Source organism: Halictus rubicundus, chromosome 11 (genome assembly GCF_050948215.1).
Source record: "Halictus rubicundus isolate RS-2024b chromosome 11, iyHalRubi1_principal, whole genome shotgun sequence".
Classification (NCBI taxonomy): domain Eukaryota; kingdom Metazoa; phylum Arthropoda; class Insecta; order Hymenoptera; family Halictidae; genus Halictus; species Halictus rubicundus.
This window is the reverse complement of record NC_135159.1, coordinates 7,255,502-7,278,764: the sequence shown is the minus strand read 5'-3', so window position 1 is coordinate 7,278,764 and position 23,263 is coordinate 7,255,502. Positions and strand designations below refer to the sequence as shown.

General features: G+C 31.4%; 6 protein-coding genes and 1 long non-coding RNA gene across 16 annotated transcripts; 3 read left to right on the top strand and 4 right to left on the bottom strand.

Moving 5' to 3' along the window:
* Positions 1–8: 8 nt before the first annotated feature.
* On the bottom strand, positions 9–4,591 carry LOC143359150 (uncharacterized). 4 transcript variants are annotated; one of them, XR_013083070.1, is made up of 3 exons: positions 3,314–4,591; positions 2,916–3,042; positions 9–144 (listed from the first exon to the last, which is right to left on the bottom strand). XR_013083070.1 is itself a non-coding variant. In XM_076796877.1 (3 exons), exons 1-3 carry the CDS (start codon positions 4,286–4,288, stop codon positions 91–93), a joined length of 1,137 nt encoding a protein of 378 aa, XP_076652992.1. In that variant the 5' UTR covers positions 4,289–4,591; the 3' UTR covers positions 29–90. The 4 variants fall into 4 exon arrangements, 2 of the variants coding, with proteins under 2 accessions (XP_076652992.1, XP_076652993.1); XM_076796877.1 differs by lacking the exon at positions 2,916–3,042 and adding an exon at positions 1,185–1,292 and having other exon boundaries at positions 29–144; XR_013083071.1 differs by lacking the exon at positions 9–144 and adding an exon at positions 1,201–1,292.
* Positions 1,286–5,564, top strand: LOC143359151 (uncharacterized). Its single transcript, XR_013083072.1, has 3 exons — positions 1,286–2,610; positions 4,794–4,930; positions 5,183–5,564. It is a non-coding gene; the product is annotated as an uncharacterized LOC143359151 (long non-coding RNA).
* An 879-nt stretch (positions 5,565–6,443) lies between these two features.
* On the bottom strand, positions 6,444–8,206 carry Nd-b16.6 (NADH dehydrogenase (ubiquinone) B16.6 subunit). Its single transcript, XM_076797340.1, has 3 exons — positions 8,048–8,206; positions 7,320–7,470; positions 6,444–6,732 (listed from the first exon to the last, which is right to left on the bottom strand). The coding sequence occupies exons 1-3, from the start codon at positions 8,145–8,147 to the stop codon at positions 6,525–6,527; spliced, it is 459 nt and encodes a 152-aa protein (XP_076653455.1). The 5' UTR covers positions 8,148–8,206; the 3' UTR covers positions 6,444–6,524.
* A 1,465-nt stretch (positions 8,207–9,671) lies between these two features.
* On the bottom strand, positions 9,672–12,615 carry LOC143359402 (B-cell receptor-associated protein 31). Of its 3 annotated transcripts, none has more exons than XM_076797337.1 (4): positions 12,446–12,615; positions 11,328–11,422; positions 10,890–11,189; positions 9,672–10,800 (listed from the first exon to the last, which is right to left on the bottom strand). In XM_076797337.1, exons 3-4 carry the CDS (start codon positions 11,158–11,160, stop codon positions 10,370–10,372), a joined length of 702 nt encoding a protein of 233 aa, XP_076653452.1. In that variant the 5' UTR covers positions 11,161–11,189; positions 11,328–11,422; positions 12,446–12,615; the 3' UTR covers positions 9,672–10,369. The 3 variants fall into 3 exon arrangements, with proteins under 3 accessions (XP_076653452.1, XP_076653454.1, XP_076653453.1); XM_076797339.1 differs by having other exon boundaries at positions 11,328–11,402; XM_076797338.1 differs by lacking the exon at positions 12,446–12,615 and adding an exon at positions 12,255–12,393.
* A 599-nt stretch (positions 12,616–13,214) lies between these two features.
* On the top strand, positions 13,215–15,652 carry Eif3d1 (eukaryotic translation initiation factor 3 subunit d1). The gene is made up of 3 exons (XM_076797328.1): positions 13,215–13,474; positions 13,558–13,603; positions 14,065–15,652. Exons 1-3 carry the CDS (start codon positions 13,301–13,303, stop codon positions 15,531–15,533), a joined length of 1,689 nt encoding a protein of 562 aa, XP_076653443.1. The 5' UTR covers positions 13,215–13,300; the 3' UTR covers positions 15,534–15,652.
* A 956-nt stretch (positions 15,653–16,608) lies between these two features.
* Positions 16,609–19,465, top strand: Chchd3 (Coiled-coil-helix-coiled-coil-helix domain containing 3). 5 transcript variants are annotated; one of them, XM_076795941.1, is made up of 4 exons: positions 16,874–17,092; positions 17,162–17,201; positions 17,939–18,369; positions 18,807–19,465. In XM_076795941.1, exons 3-4 carry the CDS (start codon positions 17,958–17,960, stop codon positions 18,980–18,982), a joined length of 588 nt encoding a protein of 195 aa, XP_076652056.1. In that variant the 5' UTR covers positions 16,874–17,092; positions 17,162–17,201; positions 17,939–17,957; the 3' UTR covers positions 18,983–19,465. The 5 variants fall into 5 exon arrangements, with proteins under 5 accessions (XP_076652057.1, XP_076652058.1, XP_076652056.1 ...); XM_076795942.1 differs by lacking the exons at positions 16,874–17,092; positions 17,162–17,201 and adding an exon at positions 16,609–16,763; XM_076795943.1 differs by lacking the exon at positions 17,162–17,201 and having other exon boundaries at positions 16,873–17,092.
* Positions 19,466–19,676: 211 nt separating this feature from the next.
* On the bottom strand, positions 19,677–22,112 carry LOC143359341 (GDP-D-glucose phosphorylase 1). Its single transcript, XM_076797235.1, has 6 exons — positions 21,755–22,112; positions 21,287–21,596; positions 20,726–21,003; positions 20,526–20,628; positions 20,149–20,455; positions 19,677–20,032 (listed from the first exon to the last, which is right to left on the bottom strand). Exons 2-6 carry the CDS (start codon positions 21,494–21,496, stop codon positions 19,905–19,907), a joined length of 1,026 nt encoding a protein of 341 aa, XP_076653350.1. The 5' UTR covers positions 21,497–21,596; positions 21,755–22,112; the 3' UTR covers positions 19,677–19,904.
* Between the last annotated feature and the right edge of the window lie 1,151 nt (positions 22,113–23,263).

The window sequence follows — 23,263 nt, the reverse complement described above, 5'->3', positions numbered from 1 at the left end:
AGAGTGTTCGTAAATTTTCGAGGAATTGAACGAACAGCGCGCGCATGTGCAACGGACGGGATTCGTCGCGCAACTGTTCCTACATAACTGCTATAGAATCGCTCGACCGTCTCGTAAGTACTTCTCGTTCGAGGCGAGCGACGTCTGGTGGAGAAAATTCAAGGTTACGTCACGGATCGTTCTTGCAGACGCGAAACTCGAGTTTTGCGAGAACCGATACACATGCATCCGTAAGTGGGTCCGATGTGAACGTAGCTTTTTTACTGCATATTCGAATTAGCAATGGGTGATAAGATGTTGCACGGGTTTTTTTCGCGCATGCACGTGTAACGCAGTAACGTATCTGTATTGCAAAGAAAGTAGTACTATTATTGGCGGGAAGATACTGGAAGAGTCCCAGACGAGACGACGAGACAAGCGTGCTGCAAATTTTTGATAAATTATTATTAATATTTGATTGACATACACATATTATATATTCATTTTTTAAAATCATATTGTATAACAAATTTTGCGAAGCTATACGGAATGACCATTGTAACCACACTTTTACTTTACTGATGGTAAAATCGTCGCGCATGCGCGAAAAAACCTGTCCAATATACCATCACTGATTCGAATGCGCATGCGTACACAGCCTGTCTGCTAAAATCACATGTATTGTCAATTGTCATGTGATTTACCAGTGTTTCTAACCTAATGCACATAAGTGTCCTAGATTTCAGACACCTGTTTCTTCTAATAAAGAAGATGTTTGTATAAAAAGTTATCGGTTTAAAAAATATACTCAATATTGTGAACAAATTTATGGCGTTGATGAATAAGATGCTCTGTCGATGACTACCACTAAATATTAAATATATTAATTAATTCGTTCATTTATTTCGATATACCTATCCGGGGACTAAATTAAGTGGATAGGTAGCGAAAATAAATGTCAATGACATTTTATCGAATTAACATCATTGTTATATATACGCACTTGTGCGAAGTCCATTTGTCAAACGATTGAACTCTTCTGATTCGTAGAACATTACGAGAATTTGTTGAATCGTCAATTGATCATGTGAAAGACGTCAAGTATTATTTATAAACTGTGATTTTTTGCTTATACGATACAGCGGTTTACTAAGTATAGGTTACGAATACAGAGTTTACTCTGTTACAAAATTCGTTATACATACTATCTCGCAAACGAAGACGGATGGAGCATATGCGTATATGCACTTTTTTCCATTGCTTTTAGGTGTACAATCGGCTCCCAAGCTGGGTCCCACATGTTCTATTACGTCCTGTATAGTAAAAGTCTTGATATACACTCCCGTCAATAAGTATTAGGACAGGCAAAAAAGTTAAAAATCGTGACCTTTATTTCTTTTTGCAATTTCGACCAATGGTAATTTTTAAATCATTTTTGCTGTACATTGCGTAGTAAACCAGCCCTTCTAACATCTCAAAAGAAGACATCGTTTGGTCCAATTTTTAAAAAGTTATACGTTTTTAATAGGAGTCCTAATACTTATGGACGGGGGTGTACATATAGCTGCCAGCGTAATTTTGTTGCCAATCGTATATAATACGATCGAAATATTCGCCTCATGAATTCGTGTATATTTGTTTAAAATCGTACTCTACCATGTACGTTTCAAATATTTCCGCGCATTACCGCTTTTTTAATTTTACTTGTCCAGTCTCTTGCTCCTCTTTCATTCAAAGGTTAGAGAGAAAGATAGAAATAATATCAACTAAAAGAAGCAGCAAACAACTGAATAAATGCTATGTCAATATATGTATGATGCCAAGGTCATCTAATTTGAGGATACGAACGTCAAATTTCGCGGAAAGTTTCGTTTCTGATACTCTTGTATATTCTCAGTTAAGTGAAACGACATCTAGTAGGAAAAATGAAAGATGACGTAAATAAAAAAATGTAGCTTATGCATTCATTCATAGTCGCTGTAATCGGTCTCTGCTGTAATACTCTGTCGTAAATGTGTGAGTAAACTATAATCAATCCAAACGTACAAAAAATTACTTTGTTTTTAAATGAAACTATCAAATAATTCGACGTTTAAATTGAAATAGCATTTTAAAAGTGAATATAAAATTTGCAGATGTTTATTAATAATATGAACAATTACAGCTTATTTTATTTATGCTGATTAAAAATAAACCTTATGTAAACCATAATGGCGAGACATCTGTCACATGACGGGCTTTGATTCGTCCATTTCGATTGTGCTAAGAACATCTTATATTTTTAATAAAAGCGAACGTAATTCAGCTCGTGACGAGGAGTCACGCGAGACTGTACCACGACTTGATAGACTAGAAAATTGAATGTTACGCCAAATTTCACCAGTTATATATCGTTCATTATATCTTTCGTCTTATTAATCGAGTAAAGTCTTCGACGCGCCATTTATTATAGGTTTATAAAACCATTTCGTGAACTGATAGTGACGTAAGATTGTTAGTCACGAAATGAATTGAAGCAATATGATCCACTAGACATCGACAAATTGACTTCGGTTGTCACTGATCAACGGAATTACGCTAACAGTTAGTTCAATAGTAATTAAGAAATTTAGAGTTCAAGGTCATTTCAAGGTTAGTCTTTTATACATGGATGAATGCATACTAATGTTTGCTATACAGTAAAAACCGGTGTATGTACCTCGAAATAACCCATTAAAAAATGATATTTAGAAAAAAAATTCTCCGCCACCTGATTCGTTTCTAGAAACCACTTAAATTGTTTAAAAGATATGAATTTTACAATTATATTTCAAACGGAGGAAATATTGTCCGTTTAAGCGGAGCGTCCTGCAAGTGGCTTATCAATAATAAAAAATGTACTCATATTCTTTAATTTTATAAATAAAACTTTGATTTACAATGAATGATCGCAATACCTTATTGAAGAAGACCTGCTGTAATAAAATATTACGATAGGTATATATGTAAAGATCCACTTTACTATGTGCTACTACGGGAGTCACGCCTCTCCTTAGCACGGCGATTTTGAAACCAAATTTTTACCTAAAAAGGAAAAACATTAACAATCATATTACTAATACTAATTAAATTCTATCTGAGTTTGTAACTTCCTTAATTCCTATCGATTTTTATATCTTTTATAAAATCCTAATGTAGCATGAGCCACCTAACATTTGATAATGTGTAAAGAAAAAAAGTTTTTTCGTAAAAATTTCCAGGACTCCTCAATCTCCTTTAAAAGTGTAACAAATATATGGGGCACTATTTTTCTAAAAATAATTCTTACAATATTACCTTGTTTTCAGGGTGTTACCTTTTTAGGGGGAAGTTTCAGAGCGGTAGAAAGCTCGAGCACGTCATTTTTTGAGAGATAAGCGCCGTTGCAAAACTTTTGTTCAAGAACGTCGAGTTGGTGCGTCGAGAACGGTATCCGAGGATCCAGACTGACTCTTCTCTTGTGCTTGTCGGCTCTTGATTTTCTAGGAACTTTCGGCGGTTTGTACCTGGTGCAATGAAGCCACTCTAATTTGCTTCGAAGCATCTGCAGACTTTCTGTATCATCTTTCAAACGCTCGTCTTCAGTCGTCTTCGGAATATCCGACAATGAACAGTTACTGTTCGCTTCTATTGTTAAACGATCACATTGTGATAGTTCACTGCCACTATTCTCATTTAAACAATTTGTCTGCCAGCGACCGCATCTTCTCCGATTTGCGTCACGTTTCATTTTATTATTCGTCCTCAATCTTCGCGCGGAGTTCCTTCTTTGTCGTTCGTTCAATAAACTATTATTCGCGCTCCTACAATTCACGTTAAACTCCGTAAAACAACGTCTTTTCGATCTGGTATTGCTCAGCGCGTCAATTTCTTCTTCAGCATTTACGTCATCGACTTTATTCAAATCAAACTTTTTTTGTGCAACGTGATCCGAGAACTTGCATACATTATTGTACATTTGTTTCTGATCGGCGTTTGAAAGCTTGTTCGACGATTTATCATTTCGTTGACCGTATTCGAAAATAAGTTTATCAATTAGGAACTGTTGTTTATCGATGCCACTGTTGTTCAAACCACCGCCACTTTCACCCTTGTCAGTTTCGACAATACTCTTTGGGTTTCTTGTTGTGCACAGATGATCTTTCCGTCTTGTAAAATTCATTTCCATTGCACTAATTTCCGAATCGGTCGTCTCGCACGTTCTTTCGTTGTTTTGGCGTTGACACTTTTCGCATTGATCATTGATCGCGATCGTGTCTGCTAAGATACTCTGTATACTGAAGTCTTTCATGTTCTCGTTCCGTTGCCTGTCGAAAGTTTAACTGCGGTCGTTTAATGAACTCCTGTTTATATAGGACCCTAACCATACGACCCCAAACATTGCCGAATTACGGGTTCTTTGGGGCTCAGTTTCACATTAAACGCATAGTTGAGCATTCGATGCTATCTTGTCGGCCCATACCGCAGCGAGCAGCGACTTTCAACCTGGTCCTTCATCCGAAAATTTTACCCATAGTTTTTCCAAATAATATATGTATAATATGAATAATAGTTTTTAATAAATAACAGACGAAAATACGTAAATACAGTTCACTAAGCGTAACACACTTATAAGCTGATCTTTATGTAAAATAAAAATTTTCTACCTGAATTGCATCAAACTGTAGTGTGTTTAATAGATTGAAAATAATATAACAGTATTTTTAAATTCTTCTAACGTTTATCCTGTTTTCGTTTACACCTACTTTTTTTCATAAATGCATAAATTTCGCTGTCTACTTATCAGCTAATTTCAGGTGTAAAACTAAACAGTTTTTCAATGCAAATCAATCTTACTACCTGCAAAAATGCAGGTAGTACAAGAATTCGTTAGGAAAAAATGATAGCGCACACAATAAAAGCAAAGAAGTTACTCACATTTACGATAAATAAGGTAACACTAATATTTTCAAGGTAACGTAAATCTTCTTTTATTTTGCATTTAAAAATATTTAGCGGGCTGCATTTATTTACACGACAGTCTGTAAAACGCGTCGAGTTTTCATAATTTTAGAATTTTTTAGAATTTTCAAATTTTACATTGTACATCTTAATATTTTTTGTTCTCCGCATAAAATAAATGCTGAGACATAGAAGTATTGTAAAAAGTAGAGAAGTAAAGAAGTATTGTATTCCTATTGAATAGAAAAATCGTTGTAAGAGCAGATAGAAGATGAGGATTAAAAAATCAGGTTGATAAACACTGGCCTTTTTGTGGTGCTTAAAACTATCACATAATCCGGAATACATTATCTATTGAAATATCGATCGGAGTGTTGTAATAACAATGTAATTGATACTATTATGTGGAAAGAAATGAAACGAGAGGCGAACAATGCCTGCGCACCCCTTATACGGAGATTTGAATGAAGCAGATGGGGTGCGGTGGAGCTTGTATAATTAGCAAACTCTTCGAAGCGTGTCGGGATTATCTGGTAAGTAGATCGGAAAATAAATATTAATATTTGTTTAGCCAATATAATAGATGTATATATATTTGATTTACAATATAAAGAATTTTGCATTTCTCGCATAATGAAATGTTTAATGAAAATGATTGAATTTTCCACCCATTAAATTTAAAGGGGCAGCCTCATATAAACGCTGAAAAATGCTTCTTTTCAAAGTCTTACGTTGTAATTTTTTTTTGTAATTCATTTAACTGTACTCTTTCATCATACAGAACAATTTTTTATGTAATTTTAATTGCTTGTTTCTTATTTTTTACACATGTTTAAATATTTATAATGTTATAAAAAAATACTGTCATATTTGGGAAAGTCTACAGAATTTATGTCTACGTAAGAATTATTCGTCTTTCTTCGTCTATATTCGTCTAAAAAATTCTGAAAGTTGAATTTTTGACTTTTTTTTTCAAAATCAAATTTCTCAAAAACTGAGGCTTTCGTGTTCATGCACACGAAAGTCTATAAGGACTTACATAAACGTTCTCTTTGACAAAGTTGACGTTAACCAGTGTATTTTGTCCTTTTGACATTTGCACGTAGCATAAAAACTAAAACAGAGTTAGTGGAACACTGTATATTCTAAATAAAAATCGGTTAACATTGCTAGGAGCTACAAACGGTTAAAGACGATGAAAATTGCGGTTTTTTTATGATTCTCGGCTATTAATGGGAAAGTTTATACGTATATACAATATGTCTGCCATCTACAAAATTTTCGAACGATAAACGTTGGGGTCATGAAATGTACCTCACAATGCTAATTACGCCTGGCTAATCCAGATGGATGCGATACTTTCCCTTTCTGAGAAATTAGTTAAATAACATCAGAATCTAAATTCCATCTGAACGCGAGTAGTAAAGCTAGTAATTATACAATAGGAAATATCAAAATTTTAATTTCTAATGATAGACCAACTATACAAAGGCAACAATTCTGTATATTCGTATTGATATAAGTTTATTATCATTTCTGCCTACTATATTTTACAATTTATTACCCTATTAGAAACAGATACAGATTTATGACATGAATAGACGCAGAATACGGCTTTTGTATTTTTCAGGGTCTGCGAAAATAGTTAATTCCTGCAAAGTGGGCTCAATATATGTATCTTCTGGTAACGTTGAAAACAGTGGCTCGCTGAAGAATTTTCCAACCTCCCAACCTGGGAAATCTTTCATTAAGTCAGCTTCTTCTTCTCGTAGACGTCTCATATGTTTCAATATCCTATCAACAAATGAAATTTTCCATTGAAATATTAAACATATTATATAGTGTTTGGTTTAATCCTTACATGCTCCTAAGAAATAGTTACATAAAAGACATTGGAATAATGCAGTACATCTCCAAATTGTGCTTTACATTTTAAATGAACTAATTGTATTTCATTTATAATACATGGTTTTGAAAAATGCATTTCATAACACAAACAGGAAGCAATCTGTGATTTTTGCGGTATTTAACCCTTTGACTGCAAACAGCACCTATAGGCGTCCAACAGAAAGGTGCTCTCTCTGTACGAATAGCGCCAAAATGCGCCCAATGCAAAATACTTGTTTAGATTGAAGAACGTAACTTTGACAGGTACATTTTGTAACAAAAACCTGAGTATACACACTGCATGGACTGTTTGCCTATCAACAGCTCTATTCTTATGTCCATCTAATAAACACTTGTGCAAAGTGTCATTAAAATCAACATGTATTAGACACTGGGATTCCGTTGTTAAAGAATATTTTACTTTGCTACTCCTGCTTAACATTGACTGAATCAAAAGAATCAGTTACGATTAAAATTATGTAAAATTCTCTTACGCTCTATCCCTTTCTGCTTCCAGCAATGGCTGTAGAGCATGACGTGCACTTCTCATTTCAATTTCATTCATTTTAATATGTTTATAAGTTTGGCCATACATATAGAAGCCTCCATATGTACAAGCTAAGAAGATTGCCAGTCCAGTGCGACCTGAAAATGGTCTTTTAATAATAAATAATTTTATCCGAGTGATCATTTAGGTCGGTGCAAACATAACTGTGGTTTTTAATTTGCAACTTCGTATGCATATACCTCAACTCAAAATAAATTTTACAAATCTAAATAAAAATCATTAAAATCTCCACATCATCGTCAAATCATAAGTTTTGTAAGCAATCAATTCTCTTGCAAGACGGCATCAAGATGGTTGAAAAAGTCATGATCAATTAGAGGAAGGTCTGCAAATATTGTAGACGATTGAAATGATAAATATGATTTCATGAGAAATGACATAATACAAATTCCACAAAATCTAAATAAATTCAGTCTTATCCTTTCTACGAGGGAACGCATAGCAGTCATTTTTAGTGCTCTGTATGTTAATTATAAAAGTAATACAAGACATAAACGCATTCAAGCAAAAATTTATTACAAAATGAAACAACAAAGTTTCAAAGTACAAAAACTGCAGTTATTTTTGCAACAACTTAATATCTAAATTTGTGAAAGATGTTTATTGAAAGGAAATTAATATTTATATATGTATACATATATTATATATAAATACCCCCAATAACGGTACGCAATGGAATTCTTTCAATTTGATAAGGTGCATATCCTCCCTTAGGAGGCATATCCTGGGGCCCCGATTTTGCTGCAGTCGCCATGTTTACGTGTGGCTACTAGTGGTTACTTCACAGTGCAAAATGGACCATAGATAATCAAATAGACATATAACGTATACTTAGTAAAGTGAATTCGTTCTAACTCTAATTGTAAGACGATTCTTCGGCCAACAACGATCCTCTACCATTGCACGCATTGTTGCTATTGGCCGAAGAATCGTCTTAGAGTTAGAACGAATACACCTTGCTAGCCATCATCTGACGCGCACAGTACGTTTCACAACTGACAATGAGAAGAAGTTATCTGGAGAGAATAGGTTTTGATTGGCTGTTAGGTACACATTATTTCGCTATTGGACAAAGATCCCAGATCTATAATTCGTTATTTTAAAAACAATTGATGATCTTGTGGTATAAATGAGGGAAAGAAAAACTTGAAATTAAAAATAACGATGATATGTAAGTATAGTCATATTACACATTGTATGCATTACTCGCTAAATTTGAATATGTATCACATCGTTGGTGTGTTTAGTAAGGCCTTCCATCCATAATGTATTCAGGACACATAAAAGGCGCCTCTATAATGTATGACACAGATATATTTCGATTCTGTTTACTTATTATAGTGGATATCGTATAGAATTCGAAATATCTCCCGAAATACCTACTGTTTTGACATTGTGTCCTAAAACTTTTTTCTTCAAAATGACAACAAAAATCAAATAATGCAAAGAAAATTATAGCGTATTCTTCAATTGTGCCGATGTGCTGTCCGTTCGACGATAGATCTTTACAAACAATGCAAAATTTTTCTCTACAATTTTTTTCTATGTTCAATAGAACCAGAGTCATAATGTTACATGTACATAGAATCGGGGAAATCTTTTAAATTGATCAAAATGTGTTACAACACATTGCATTATTAGCAATAAAAATATTTTAGAGACGCTAAGCATAACAAATAATTTTAGGCGATTTTAACACAATTGCCAAGCATTGAGGGACTTGTCAGTAATAACTTATAAATATTATAGAAGTATTACATTTACGAAGAACTAAATTTATTCAATGATTTCTTTCAAGAGTACCTTTACATTTTTAATAATCGTAAAATAGATAATTAAGGAATAAAATAAAAAACTGTTTTGTTTGATTCGATAGTGTTAACATAAAATATGTTAACAGAGAAGAATTATCTTGTTATGGACAGGTGAATTGAAAAGCACAAAATAAAATCTTTTTTATGTTTCAATTTTCATGAAAGTAAAAAAAGAAGAAATTGAGTATGTGTGCACTGACCTACATAATATTCGTTAGTTGAATAATACCATGATGGTTAATATGTTTGTATTATTAACGGTGGTTAACATGTTTAAGTTTCATGTAGTTGTTAAGTTAAAAATTTAAGTTAAAACACTCTTCTCTTATCACTCAATGCCTTGAGCTCTGCAAAAGCATCTACCTCAGTGAACACGGATAGAGAATTATTACATACAATGAAAAGAAAATTAATAAAACAGAATTAACCGCGCACTACTCTATATGTAAAATAACAGTGACATCACTTTTAGCAAGCTTTTATTCAATAAAACGGAATATTATTGAGAATATTATTCGTTCTCCTACCCTTTTAAACTAAAACACTGATATGAAAACTTGAATAAGGTGTTAGTATACCTTGCGCAATTACCTTAAAACCGTTATACTAACACACATATTTAAATATCTGTACCAGAAAGATTTATTATTTCCTTAATATTTAAAGAAAACAAGTGTATAAAGTAATACTTATCATAAACTTTTTAACGTAATGAAAGTGTATAACAAAGCTTATATTAATATCGTAAATTTGTATATATAAGTAAAATACTATACATTCTTATATCTTTGTTTTTTTTAATCATAAGTTAACCTGTCAGGGACGACGTCTGTGCATTGTGCACCATACTGACTTTTACAAATATTTCAAGATTAACACGTTTCATTTTTATTCAGGCCGTTTCATTCAGCTTACACATAGTTGTTTGTGGTATCATGTACCAATTGTACCATCAATGGTGCATATGACACAGAAGATCAGATTATTAGGTCCGATGCACTTCTATGCATTATTTTTACTTTCTAGAATTTGAACATGATTGAAAAATATCAGAAAGTCTAAATCACTAACAGATTATGATGACATCTGTAACATCTTACAACGTTGATCGTACGGAATGAAACCAACAATCTGGTGTTGTCCCTGAAAGGTTAATCATGATTTAATCACTTTTCTTATCACCGTTTGCTAAATTAATTTTGGCATGTTCATCGCATAAACGTTCATATTCTTTTGCAAGAGATTCAGCTTGTGTTTTTATAGCCATTTTATCTTTACGCTCTTTCTCAATCAGTTTCTCTAGTCCAAGATTTTTGTCTTGTAACTCCTTAAGCTGATTTTTTAATTCAGATGCAGCTTTGTCATACGCTTCATTCGAATCATTCTGTGCACTTTCTCCTGCTGCCTTTTGTGACAATAAACTTTTTGCTGTTGTTGTTGCAGACTCTGCTTGTCGCATAGCTGCTGCGCTGGATGCCAACAATGTAGCTTGGGTGGAAATTAAGATCACAAGACGTCGTATAACCAGAATTAGAAACAATGCAAAACCTGATATATAAAAGTTTCTTTGCGCTCTGAATAGCCTCATGTTTCCTGTATAAAACAATAATAAAATTACAAATTTAAAGGAATGGTATAACTTTAGGAACAGTGCTACTATAGAGCAAGAGTTGATGTTATACCTTGCATTTCGGCATCTAAGTGAGAATGCTCTGCATGTTCTGTGGTTGTGGTATATTTTCGCATTTCTCTCACAGCATCCAATAAAAATAAAACTAATATAGCAAGAAAAACTATAAAGAAGACTGATGCTTTATCGCTTATACTTTGTAGAAATCTTGATTTGAATAATCTGTTCCATCTAGATGGTGATGCTACTGGCAAAACTAATAGCAACACAACCACAATTTCAGCATAAAGAAAACCAGCAATCAGCGTCCACTGTAAACTCATTTTTATGCTTTTTTAGTTTATATAAATGTCTGTGAACAAACATATAACAGATATATTATACCTCCGCAACAATATGTAAACATATGTATATCTTTCCATTAGTATCTACAATAATAAGCCAAGAAATACAGAAATAAAAGACTTTATAAATTGAAATATAAACTTACTTTCATTCAAAATATCTGCCACGTATCTAGTATATTATTTTAACTCTGTAACTTGAATTCAGAAAAGCTTGACCTCTGCAGATCGATATTTACTTCTGTAAGTCAAAGTTTTGTTGCTGTTAATGAAACAAGTGTTGTAGCCATAAGGACAATTTGAAATTAAAGATTAATCCTTCGAATGTGTTAAAAAATGAAACGGGTTGATTTAGGAATATAATGGTCGCAACAACTTTCGCAATAATCATTGTATATAAGACACTATTAAAAGAGTACTGAGTACTATTAGGCATTTACAGATAAAAGAAAGACTGATTAAAGCACTGCTTATTCTCAACCTTTCATAACAAAATGAACATCTTCAAATTATTTTGTTTGCTCCAAATGAGCATTTTGCATGGTACATTTTTAGGTACTATTTGCACCTATCTCTCATTGGATACCATTGGATGTCTATGGATGCTCTACACAATCAAAGGGTTAAAAGCACTTGAAGAATTACTCTTGATTTTCACTCTTTCCTCTAAAGTATAATAATAGACTCAAGTAATCTTCTTCTTAAAATATCAATTAGAAGAGCATATTTTAATTTCAAGAACACAATAAAATCAGAATCAATTAAAAACTTCTTATTTTCAAGAAATGAATTAAACCTTGTAAATATGCACAGACTTAAATTATGCGTACTTGCAAACACATAAAAGTGTTATCTTTGGATCGTCTAAGTTCTTTTAAAAAACTGCAGTTATATATATGCAAAATTCCAACATGATGTAGCACTTCTAAATACGGTATATTCTGAATGTAATAAACACGAAACAATTTTAATAAAATAATCCACGTGCGAGGAAAAACTATAATATTAAACCTTCTTTCTTTTTAAACAATTCTTGCACATATTTGCTTACATAAAGAATGCTCTTATAATACCTGCGATCTAGGTTTAAAAATAGATGACTCAATACACGAATAAGCTTTATGAGACTTATTCAATGCAAAAATGAGAAACTGAATGTGTAACAATTTAACGTTAAATATATCGAATGTGTATTAAATATATTTTTAATAAAAATCGCACAAATTCGCTAAGAGGAAAATATTATATGTCAAAAATGTAATACCGGTAGTTAAATAGCACGAATCACAGATAACGAGCAAGTTCAAAGTACGAGAAATCTTGGAAATTTTATAAATAACAGCTCATTCGATGACGTCGCTATCTGGTGTAAGTATACATGCAATTTAACCACTTTATTCGCTACATCTAGGTACACCTTAAGTTGCACATTTGACTTACTGCTCATCACTGCTTATTCCTTAGGCTTATTCAGACTATAGTTATGCAGAATCCTAAATTGGAAATCACATATATAGTTATTCGATAAATAGTTTTCAGTGCGCATATGTCCGCAAGTGTGCAGCGCCATACGGACCTCCTCATATAAATTTGTTTAAATGGTTAAATTAAATGGATAATAGTAATTTAGAATACTTTTATCATAAATGTAGAAAGTAATTTACATTGTATGATTTTCTCTTAGTTATTGTATACATATTAAAATCGACACTCGTAATAATATCAATTGTCTTCGTACAATTTATGCGACACTTAATTATTATTAGGAAAATCGATCGAAAAATTATATGTTCTCGTATAATTCCACCTTTATAGAATAAACGTCGCACAATCAGTTTAAAATGCGATTCTATAGTTAAGCAAAATTATTTTTAATATTATTATTATTTATATTTTATATGTTGTTTCACTCGTTTTTATGCTGGAAGAAGTAATAAAAGAGGACAATTTTAAATTGTACTCTGTGATTAGAGGAGTTCACATGTAAAGTAAATGCTTACTTATGTATCATACTTAGTGATGTACGAACACACCTTATTTCTTGCAATGGCGTCGCCGGTTCTTCCGGCAAACGGACGTACCACTTTGTCTTGTGTCTTTCATACTACAGAACTACAAAATGACGGACGACGTGGTAATTCTGGAAGATCCTGTCCAGAAGGAAGAAGAAGTTGCTCATTTTCAAGCACCTGCAATTCAGCATAATCCTAACGGATGGGGTCCTTGTGAATTACCTGATCAATTCAAGGATATACCTTATCAACCATTTTCGAAAGGCGACAGATTGGGCAAGGTTTGTCATACACATTTCTCTTTTAACTTAAAAACGATTTCGAAAATGCTTTCACTCGTGTACTCTTTTATTGTTTGTCATAGATATCGGACTGGACAACTCCAGCTTTCCAGGATAAGAAGTTTCCCAGTAAGTACCGCTTCTTATTTCTACTTAACCTCTAGTTCCTCTACTGTCTATAGTACAGCAATTCTTCATGGAATGTTTCTAAACTTTTCGGTTGCAGATGTGGTCAAATTTATAATTTATATTTTAAATTGTTACAAGCATTTTGTGATTTGAAAATGATATAACTATAAACGAATAATGATATGTCTGTTATAAAATTTAAGTTATTTGTACAATATTTAATTTTGATTAGCTCCAAAATAACTACTTATTCCTATGTGATGTTTTTTATATTATTATAAACATGTGATGAAACAAGAATTATTTTATTTACAAGTATCAATTTATAGTTATAAGATAAAATGGAAAATACTTATTGGAAATATTAACTATAATTAAATACTATTCGGTTCATGTTTCATGTGGATGGTACAGCTAAGTATAAAATATGTCTATGAATTAAGACGTTTTTATTTTTGTAGATAAATATACATCACAGTTTGGCTCAGGTAGTCAGTATGCATACTACCATGATGAAGATGAAACAACATTCCATTTGGTTGACACAACTCGTGTGCAAAAACCACCGTATCAACGTGGTGGTCGGTTCCGACACAATCAAAGGAATTTACGTGGTCGTGGTGGACAGCGGGGTGCCTTGAGCCAGATGCAACAGCTTAGTAAACTAAAACTCCGTGAACGAGAACGTAAAGGTCAAACGAAACGATGGGGTAGACAGCAAGGATTACGAAACCATAAAAATCAACCCCCGATTAAAATTCGTGACGCATCTGTTACTGTAAGACCAGATTGGGTAACTATCGAAGAAATGGATTTCCCTCGCTTAGCGAAATTATCTTTACCTGGAGTAAAGGATGGCGAAGACATTTTATGCTGTGGCTCCCTCGAGTATTATGATAAAACGTATGATAGAGTAAATGTTAAAAACGAAAAACCATTGCAAAGAATCGACAGAATTTTCCATACGGTTACAACTACTGACGATCCAGTCGTTCGCAAACTCTCAAAGACAGAGGGAAACGTTTATGCTACAGATGCAATTTTAGCAACAATCATGTGCTGTACTCGAAGCAATTACTCTTGGGATATTGTAATTGAAAAAATTGGAGATAAACTATTTTTTGATAAACGTGACAGTACTGAATTTGATTTACTGACTGTAAATGAAACCAGTGTTGAGCCTCCACAAGATGATGGAAATTCCTTAAATTCTCCTAGGAATTTAGCCCTAGAGGCCACGTTTATCAATCACAATTTTTCGCAACAAGTATTGAAATCTAGTGAACCTCGATATAAATTCGATGAAGGAAATCCATTTATTTCAGAAGAAGAGGAGGGTGATGTTGCCAGTGTTGCATACCGATACAGGAAATGGGATTTGAATAATGGAATTGTTCTTATTTCAAGATGCGAACATGATGCTGTTATGCAAGGTCCCAATAATGAAACTCAGTTTTTGACTATTAAAGCACTGAACGAATGGGATTCAAAGTTAGCTAATGGTGTAGAATGGAGACAAAAACTAGACACTCAGCGTGGTGCAGTTCTGGCAAACGAATTACGTAATAATGCATGCAAGTTAGCAAAATGGACTGTACAAGCATTATTAGCTGGTTCTGATCAACTGAAGTTCGGATACGTGTCAAGAGCAATGGTTAGAGACTCCAGTAAACATGTTATTCTTGGTACGCAGCAGTATAAACCAAATGAATTTGCAACACAAATCAACCTTAACATGGACAATGCTTGGGGTATTTTGAGATGTATTATTGACATTTGTATGAAGCAAAAGGACGGAAAATATCTTATTATGAAGGATCCTAATAAGCCGATGATAAGATTATACGATATACCAGATAATACATTCGAAAGTGAAGGGGAGGACGATGAAGATGATGATGAACCTGTTAACGATGCTTTCCAAAGTTAATAGACTCGTCAAGGTTGTCCTGGATCTTTCCTAATATTGTCTTGAAACTCATTGATTTGTACTATGAGCATACTCTGTAAGAGACAAACATGTGGACAAATAAACAACTTCTAATTGAACCTGTTACAAATCCAATTGCTACAACTATCAAAAAATTTCATATTTTTTAATATATATTGTGAAGATTTATATTAAAATTTTTTTATTTTCAATTTACTATATTTTTTGTATGGTTTATAATTATTGTAGATAGTATGTACTTTCCAGCTTAAATTAAACTTCAAAAATTATTAACGTATAAAATTGTGTTTTGTTTTATAAATTAGTGATCTTGTCAAAACATTACACGAAGATATCTTTCACCAATAAATAAAATTACATACTGTTGTTAGGCCCACACAATTTCGTTATTAGTCGAAGTGACAATGACAACGAATTACACTCGCAGCACATTTGAATAGAAAAGGTCGTAGTCGGTTATAAAAAATGAAAAACACAAAAAAGTACAGATTTCATATCGAAGTTTAAAGGAATAGCGTTTATATATTAATTCAGAAATGAGATATATATCCATAAGCATTATGTTTGCTAGTTTTCGAGTTATTTAGCTTAAGGTTTTCGAATCTCCACTTAAACTTGTTTATTAGTTAACATTCGAATCACTGTATGGTGCAGCGCTTTCTTTGTTTCATTAATCATTTATTTCTTTAATTTTGAAGAAGCTTTATATTATTAGGAAATGTCCTTTAAAATAATTTTGTATTTAGACAAAGATTTAAATAGATCATTCACACACACACATAGTGTTAACTAGGGAAAACATGCATCAGAAAATAGTATATGTACGTACATCTAACAAATATTTATTATTGCAATTAAAAACAGAATTCGAAATATAATAACAACTTATATTATGTAAATATAATTCAACGTGTTCGTGAAAATTTTATGGATCTTGACAAAAATTTCAAGCTTTTGAAACTAGCCGTTTTGGCGCGAAGCCTACACTCCGTTTGCTGTACTCGCTTTCTGATTGGTCGGAATTTCTTGATAATTCATTAGCAAAGTTGCAACCTACAATTTCGTTAAGGAAAAAGTTATTTCGGATCACCTCAGAAATCACCCCTTAAAAGGTGTTCCACCATTTTTGGAGCACCCTATAGATTATATTAAGATACGCAAACTATGAAATTAATGTGAAATCGTAAAATAATGTGACAGTCAAAATTGGTATGTTACAATATTGATTTATTAAACATAATATTATTTTTTCTACTCAAGTGAAACGTCAATTATTTAAATGAATGTTATATACACGTGTACTGATAAGTAATGTAATTCTGCATATGCACGGGTATATGTTTTCTAATTAAACATTATGAAATTAGGATGTTTCGAACGTAAAATCAATACACTATAAATTTGAAGTATAACTGAAGTGGTCGGTATTATGTAAAAGGATAACTTTATGTAATATAGGTATACAGTTTTTTAAAAGAAATCATCTCAATATTATAATTTTATGTTTGAACATTCTGATTAATATTATAATTCTATTGGTGAGTAAAAATAATTTAAACAACAAAAAAGATGTCTAATAATAAAACATAACACAACCATATATTTAGATGCAACGGCAATGGTCATGAAAATTTGTACGTGTGATATGTTAGTATTATTTTTATTAACATCTTTTAATAAAAAGAGCATAAAGGATTTTTTAGACATATATTTCTATTTTGTGAATTATTAAAGTGTATGGAAGGCATAACAAATTTACTTGTTTTTCTGATACGAGATTAGATCGGCTCGATTGAGGTTATGTAGTTTTCCGTCAAGTAATAATATTAGTAGAATATGTTTGTGTAGATATATTTAAATGCAAATGACAAAAATACTAGGTCATTTCATTTTCAAAAACGATCAGTCCAAAAATAAAATTCAAAGTGGTCATTACACATTTGTGATGATAATAGAGAACACATTAATCTTTCTCTTTAAACGGTTCTTATAGCTAAAATTTATGAATTGCTACATTTACCATAAATTAATAATGATCACAGTTTCCAAATAATACCGATGAAACTTTGACTCATAGAAGTAAACTCTGACTTATGGAGGTCAGCTTGTTTTAAATTAGAGAAGATGAAATAAATATTAACGCGTGACAAATAATTCAAGTAAAAGTAAGTTTATCAGATTTATCGAGGAACAGAAGGAAATGAAGAGAATTATTGTTTTGCAGAGGTTTTTGAGTTATCAAGATTAGATTATATGTATAAAAAGGAACTATGATCTAAATTCTGACAGTTTTACTTGGTTTTTCAGACAAATTCTTCCATGTATTTTTCATTAATCTCAACTTGTGAGACAAGTATAAAATAAATGTTTTGTTTCCCTTCAAGATAAACAGAAACAGTTAAAATGGGTGCTGGACAAAGTGCTCGGAGACTTACCATTGATAACGAAGAAGAAATAGATGTAATTAAATTATCAAATTCGGTTGTACAACGATTAACTCAAAAAATGAACGAACCTAATGTTCAATCAGGAAACGAAGTAAGACCTATTACTATGACACAACCATTTGCCAATAAAGCTGTACCTCCGCCACCACCTCAAAGTGAAGGTGCACCATCTGGATATCCTGTGTATTATTATCCGCAGTTAACATTAACTGCTCTTGAAATACAACAACAAAAGGAGCAAGAACTTCTGACTCAAGATCAATATTGGCAAAGGCGATTAGAAAATTTAGAGAAACATCACTTAAAAATTAATCAGATTATAGACGAGGAATATAAAAAGGCTGTAGAAGAGTTGTATGTAGATCAGGGTATGTATCTGTTCAACACATATGTAATATAATAGATTGAACATACTAGGTGAGACATTTAAAATGGAACACCTTAATATCCGTGTTATTAATGATATTTAATTAAATATATTTAATTGTTTATGATGTTTTAAAAAATATATACCGTTGCATTTAAAAAAGTCTACAGAATCGTTTTACACGAGAAACTTTCATATAGTTTTTACAATTAAAGTAAAAAGAATTTTTAAAGTTAAAAATTTGATTTTTTATTTTAAATTAAATTTCTCAAAAACTGAAACATGAGAAGTTCAATTTTGTTGGACAGTATAATTAGAAAGTTTGTTAGAAATGTTTGCCAGAATGTGGAATAGAGAGAAAATTGTTAATTAAACTAATATGAAAAATTGTATACTAAACAAATGCAAGTTTGAACTGAAAATTTGATTTTTCTGCAGATAAGAAGAAGCTCAATATCCAAAACAGTGTACAGCCATGTTTAGAGAGCACGACAAAGGTGCTCAAGTGTTACCAAGAAAATTCTAAAGAAATTCTGAAATGTTCTAATTTAGTTGAAGAATTTTCTAATTGCGTGGATCAACGACGTGCAAGAGTGATTGCAGCACGCTGTTAATATTTCCAATATTAAGCATAGTAATTATTTCACATCTTAGTAACCCAAACTGATGTGAAATATGATATTGTTTCATAAAACCATTTTTAGTCATTGCCAATAAATTAAATTATGCATATGAAGATTTTGAATATTTATTATATTTACATTACTAACAAGAATAAGCAATGATTTGTTTGTTAATGACAGTAAAAATTTTTCTGTTAAATCCATAATGAGAATATTAATTGTATTAGTCATTGTAAATCTGTAAAAGCTGACAACAAAGCGATGATTGCTTAAATTAAATGGCTACTGTCTGATTACAGTTGAAGGAAGAGTTTTTCAATTTAGTATAGATTATTCCATACATAATTCTTGTATAATTGTCCTTCCCATGTATATTATTTCGTCATAATTATTTAACTCCCTATTATTTACAAACTAAGTTTATACAATTTCATTTATCTGTAATTTGTTAACATTAAAGTTTATTTTCTTATATTATGTTATAAATTTTTACGGTCCATTATTGAATACAGTAAATAATTATAGGCGATATGAGAAAAAAAAATAAGACTGCATATGTACACTTTTTAACATATTATTTCTCATATTATTTCTTGATACATTTATAAACTTTTTATTTATAACAATAATAAAGATGTAATAGATTATATGATTTAGAATAGAAAGTATTGTGTATATAAATTAATACTAGATTGTGGTGTTAAAAGACTTTCAACATAAAGATATCTTATAATATTAAATATATTTATTAAATTACAACAACAATCATCAAAATTCGTAAGGGACAAGTAATCCCTTTACGTAATTCCGATGGAAAGAAGATGTATATTGTATAAATTACAGTAATTCTTATTCTTATAAATTTAATCTAGTGATGGTTCATATATATATAAATTTTACACGATGATAAGTCTCATGTGATTATCTGTTTTTGTATCAAATTTTTCACTTCGTCAAAAACGAGTAGAAAGGGTTCTTCTGTTACATCTTTCAAAATATTTGCTACATACTCTTCCGATAAATTTTCATACATTTCCTCAGCTGTAAAATTCATAAAATATTTCTATTATCAAGAATATATGTAGGAATTCCAAAATTATATACAATAACTTTCTATCACTTTATACAGGATTTTAGTACATTAAAATATTGTTTACATTTTATTGATAAATGACCAAATAGTTCACAGACAGCACAAACGAAGGTGCTAGTGTCCTTTGTGCCTATACTGGGTTTCCTAGCCCAAATGTAAACTCTCAAATCTTGATAATCTTCTTCAGAGTCTGCTTTTGCTCTTGTAATATAAACATTGTGTGGTATCTCTGATTTTTGCAAATAATCTATTATTAAAAATATCCAATTTACAAGTTCGTCTAAATTTCGGACATTTGAATGTTTTATACAGAAGCCATTTGCTGGATATTTTCTTAAAATTTGCACAGGACCCATGAAGTCGTCAAGATCCTGAAAAATAGTAATAGTGAATTAATGAACTTAATTAATAAGACAGGAAGATGTAGCAAAGTTTATTTACAATATGTTCCAATAGCATTCTGTGATTTAGGTAATATAAATGCCAATGAAGATGGTTTACTGATGCATGAGCACAGAGACTATTAAATGCCACTCGAATATATCTAAGAACATAATATAATTTGTAATTAATAATTTGTTGAAAACGTTATAATATAAATTTTATGTTATAAAAAGTTGATGGTATTTAAATATACTTACGAATCACAACTTAATGCAAATATGCGCAGTGCTTTATACAAACTATACTTTGTTACAACCTGAGGCAACTGTTTACATCTCTCAGATAACAATAAAGAGTGACAATATTCTAGTGGACTAATATTAATTGCAATTACGTCTTCTTCATTTCCATCTAAATACATTATTTTCTCTTCTGAAGAAATTTGCATAAAATTGAAACGTTTTTCATCAAAAGACTGTGTCATTGAAGTGATATGTTCAGGAGATCTTCTATTATACCCACGATCAACATTCAGCTAAAGTCATTAAGTAATTACATATAATTATAATTTCTAAAAGATTATACTTCTGATGATTTTTTCTGATTTGATAATATCGATTTTATTTTCTTATTTGGGTCCTAAGATTAGAGTAATCATATTTTTCAAACTTTAGAAATATTGTTTTAACACAAGTAAAAAATGCGTAATTGTATTGTTTGAAAGTAAAACTGTGTATTGAGCATTTGATGTATCTTGAAATTAAAAATAAATTGAATTTAATATCATTTTTAGATTATTAAAAAAGTTGTTATATTACCTGAGCTAAGAATTGATACTTTCCACTTAATAGTTTTGAATTCTTAATGTTTAGTATATAACGAAAAGTCCCTTTATTTTGAGCTTCTTTCCATTTTTCTTTTAATATAGAATCAAAATTGAATTCTTTGTTTTGTTGGGCAGATTGAGTACCACTATTTTTTGTTTCAATATCATAGAGTATGGGAGTGTTATTGAAATTGTAGGACATGATCTTATTTTGTAATAAAAATGGAGTTTCCTTTTACAATTTAAATTATTTGAAATTATTTTACGGAATTCGTGTTTCAATCAAATCTTTGTAACATAACCTATTACAAGTTGAATAAATATTCATTTCTATTTATTTAATTATATACCAGCAATAAAATTATTTTCAAGTTTTATTTCAGCTCAACATTTTCCTGTTGTAATAATCTTTACCTATGTATGTAAAGATTTGTGATTACACATCAGTACATTAGCATACCATAAAAGCGGGAAAATTAATTGACATTCAAATAGTGAATTTAATAAAAAGGTACTATGTATATTTTTCATATGCATTTCGTGTACACGTACGAGTATTCATAGAAAAAATTAATGTTTGACCAAAAAGCTTAATAAAAATACGTTATCATTGTACGAGAAGGCGCATGCGAAACCATAATGTTGCAGTCCTATACCTTGTTTCTGCTTCAAATCATGGTAAGCAACCATAGTGAAAAGGAAGTATACAGAATACTCGATTCTTACTAACTTTATGTGTTATCGGTTGTTCCCGTCGCGGCCAGGCGGTAGCGTAGCGTAAATAAGTTATATCGTTATATCGCTATATCGTAGTTATATTGTTTTACAGTTCTATATTAGTTCTCTCGATTCCGGGTTCCCCGTTGTGTTCGGGGACGGAATATAAACAAAACACCGAATATAAATAGTACAAATATGTATTTAATACTACTATTATATAATTTTACTAAAATAATATTTAAGCAACCAGTGCAATTTTCAACTTATTAACTAAATAGACGCCTTATCACTTACTGACAGAGATTTATATGACGCTAAGAAATGCAAATGGCGCCATATTTAAATAAGTCAGGGATTTACATAACTCAACGTTAGAAAATGTAAATGGTGCGAAGATTTAAACATCTTAAATAGATAATTAGACTAAAGGATAATTTAATTAGATTAAAGGAAAATTCGAAGTTAGCCTTCGAAGTTGTCTTCCGAATTGTCGTTTATCTATCTGCAGGCCATAAAAAACCTATTTAAGTTAAATTATTTCTCTTGCGACACTATTTAACTTTTATTTACAATATTTTTCGATATCCCCAATAACTCCGGAGACATTCGGGGGGAGTCATTTAAATAGAACACCTTGTATACATCGTTCTATTGCGTATGTATATGTAGCATCCAACTGTACTCACATCAACACATTTATCACGATATACAACCCGCACACGGCGATCAATGCCTATGGCAAGAACATTTGTAACAGTCAAAAACTCGATAATAGCATGTTATTCGAACCGCGTACTTGAAAAATGCGAAGATTTACTGATATCAAGTTAAAATTAGTACGATAAGAGGAGACGAAATATTTTACACTTATTTTTATTCGAACCTTTATTAAAAAAAAAAAGAAACAAAAAAATGTAAAGAAGGTGCACCAAACTGTAAAATACAAAATATCATTCACTGTATTAATATTTTAATAGATTTTGCCAAAAATGTTAATTTTGTCGAATATTATTAAACAGATTGGTCAAATCTAATTCAATTTTGCTCGTATTATTAACGTATCCTGCAATAATGTGTAGAAAGAAATTTTAGCTGCAATGTGTAGATAAATTAAAATCTTAAAAAGAAAAGTCGGAAAATTTATTGTTGGAGCGTGTCTATCTATGCATTTCCGTTAACGTCGTCCTGTATAGTTAATTCACCGTTTTCTTTGTAAGAGGTGGTGTATCGCGATAACAGACGGATATCC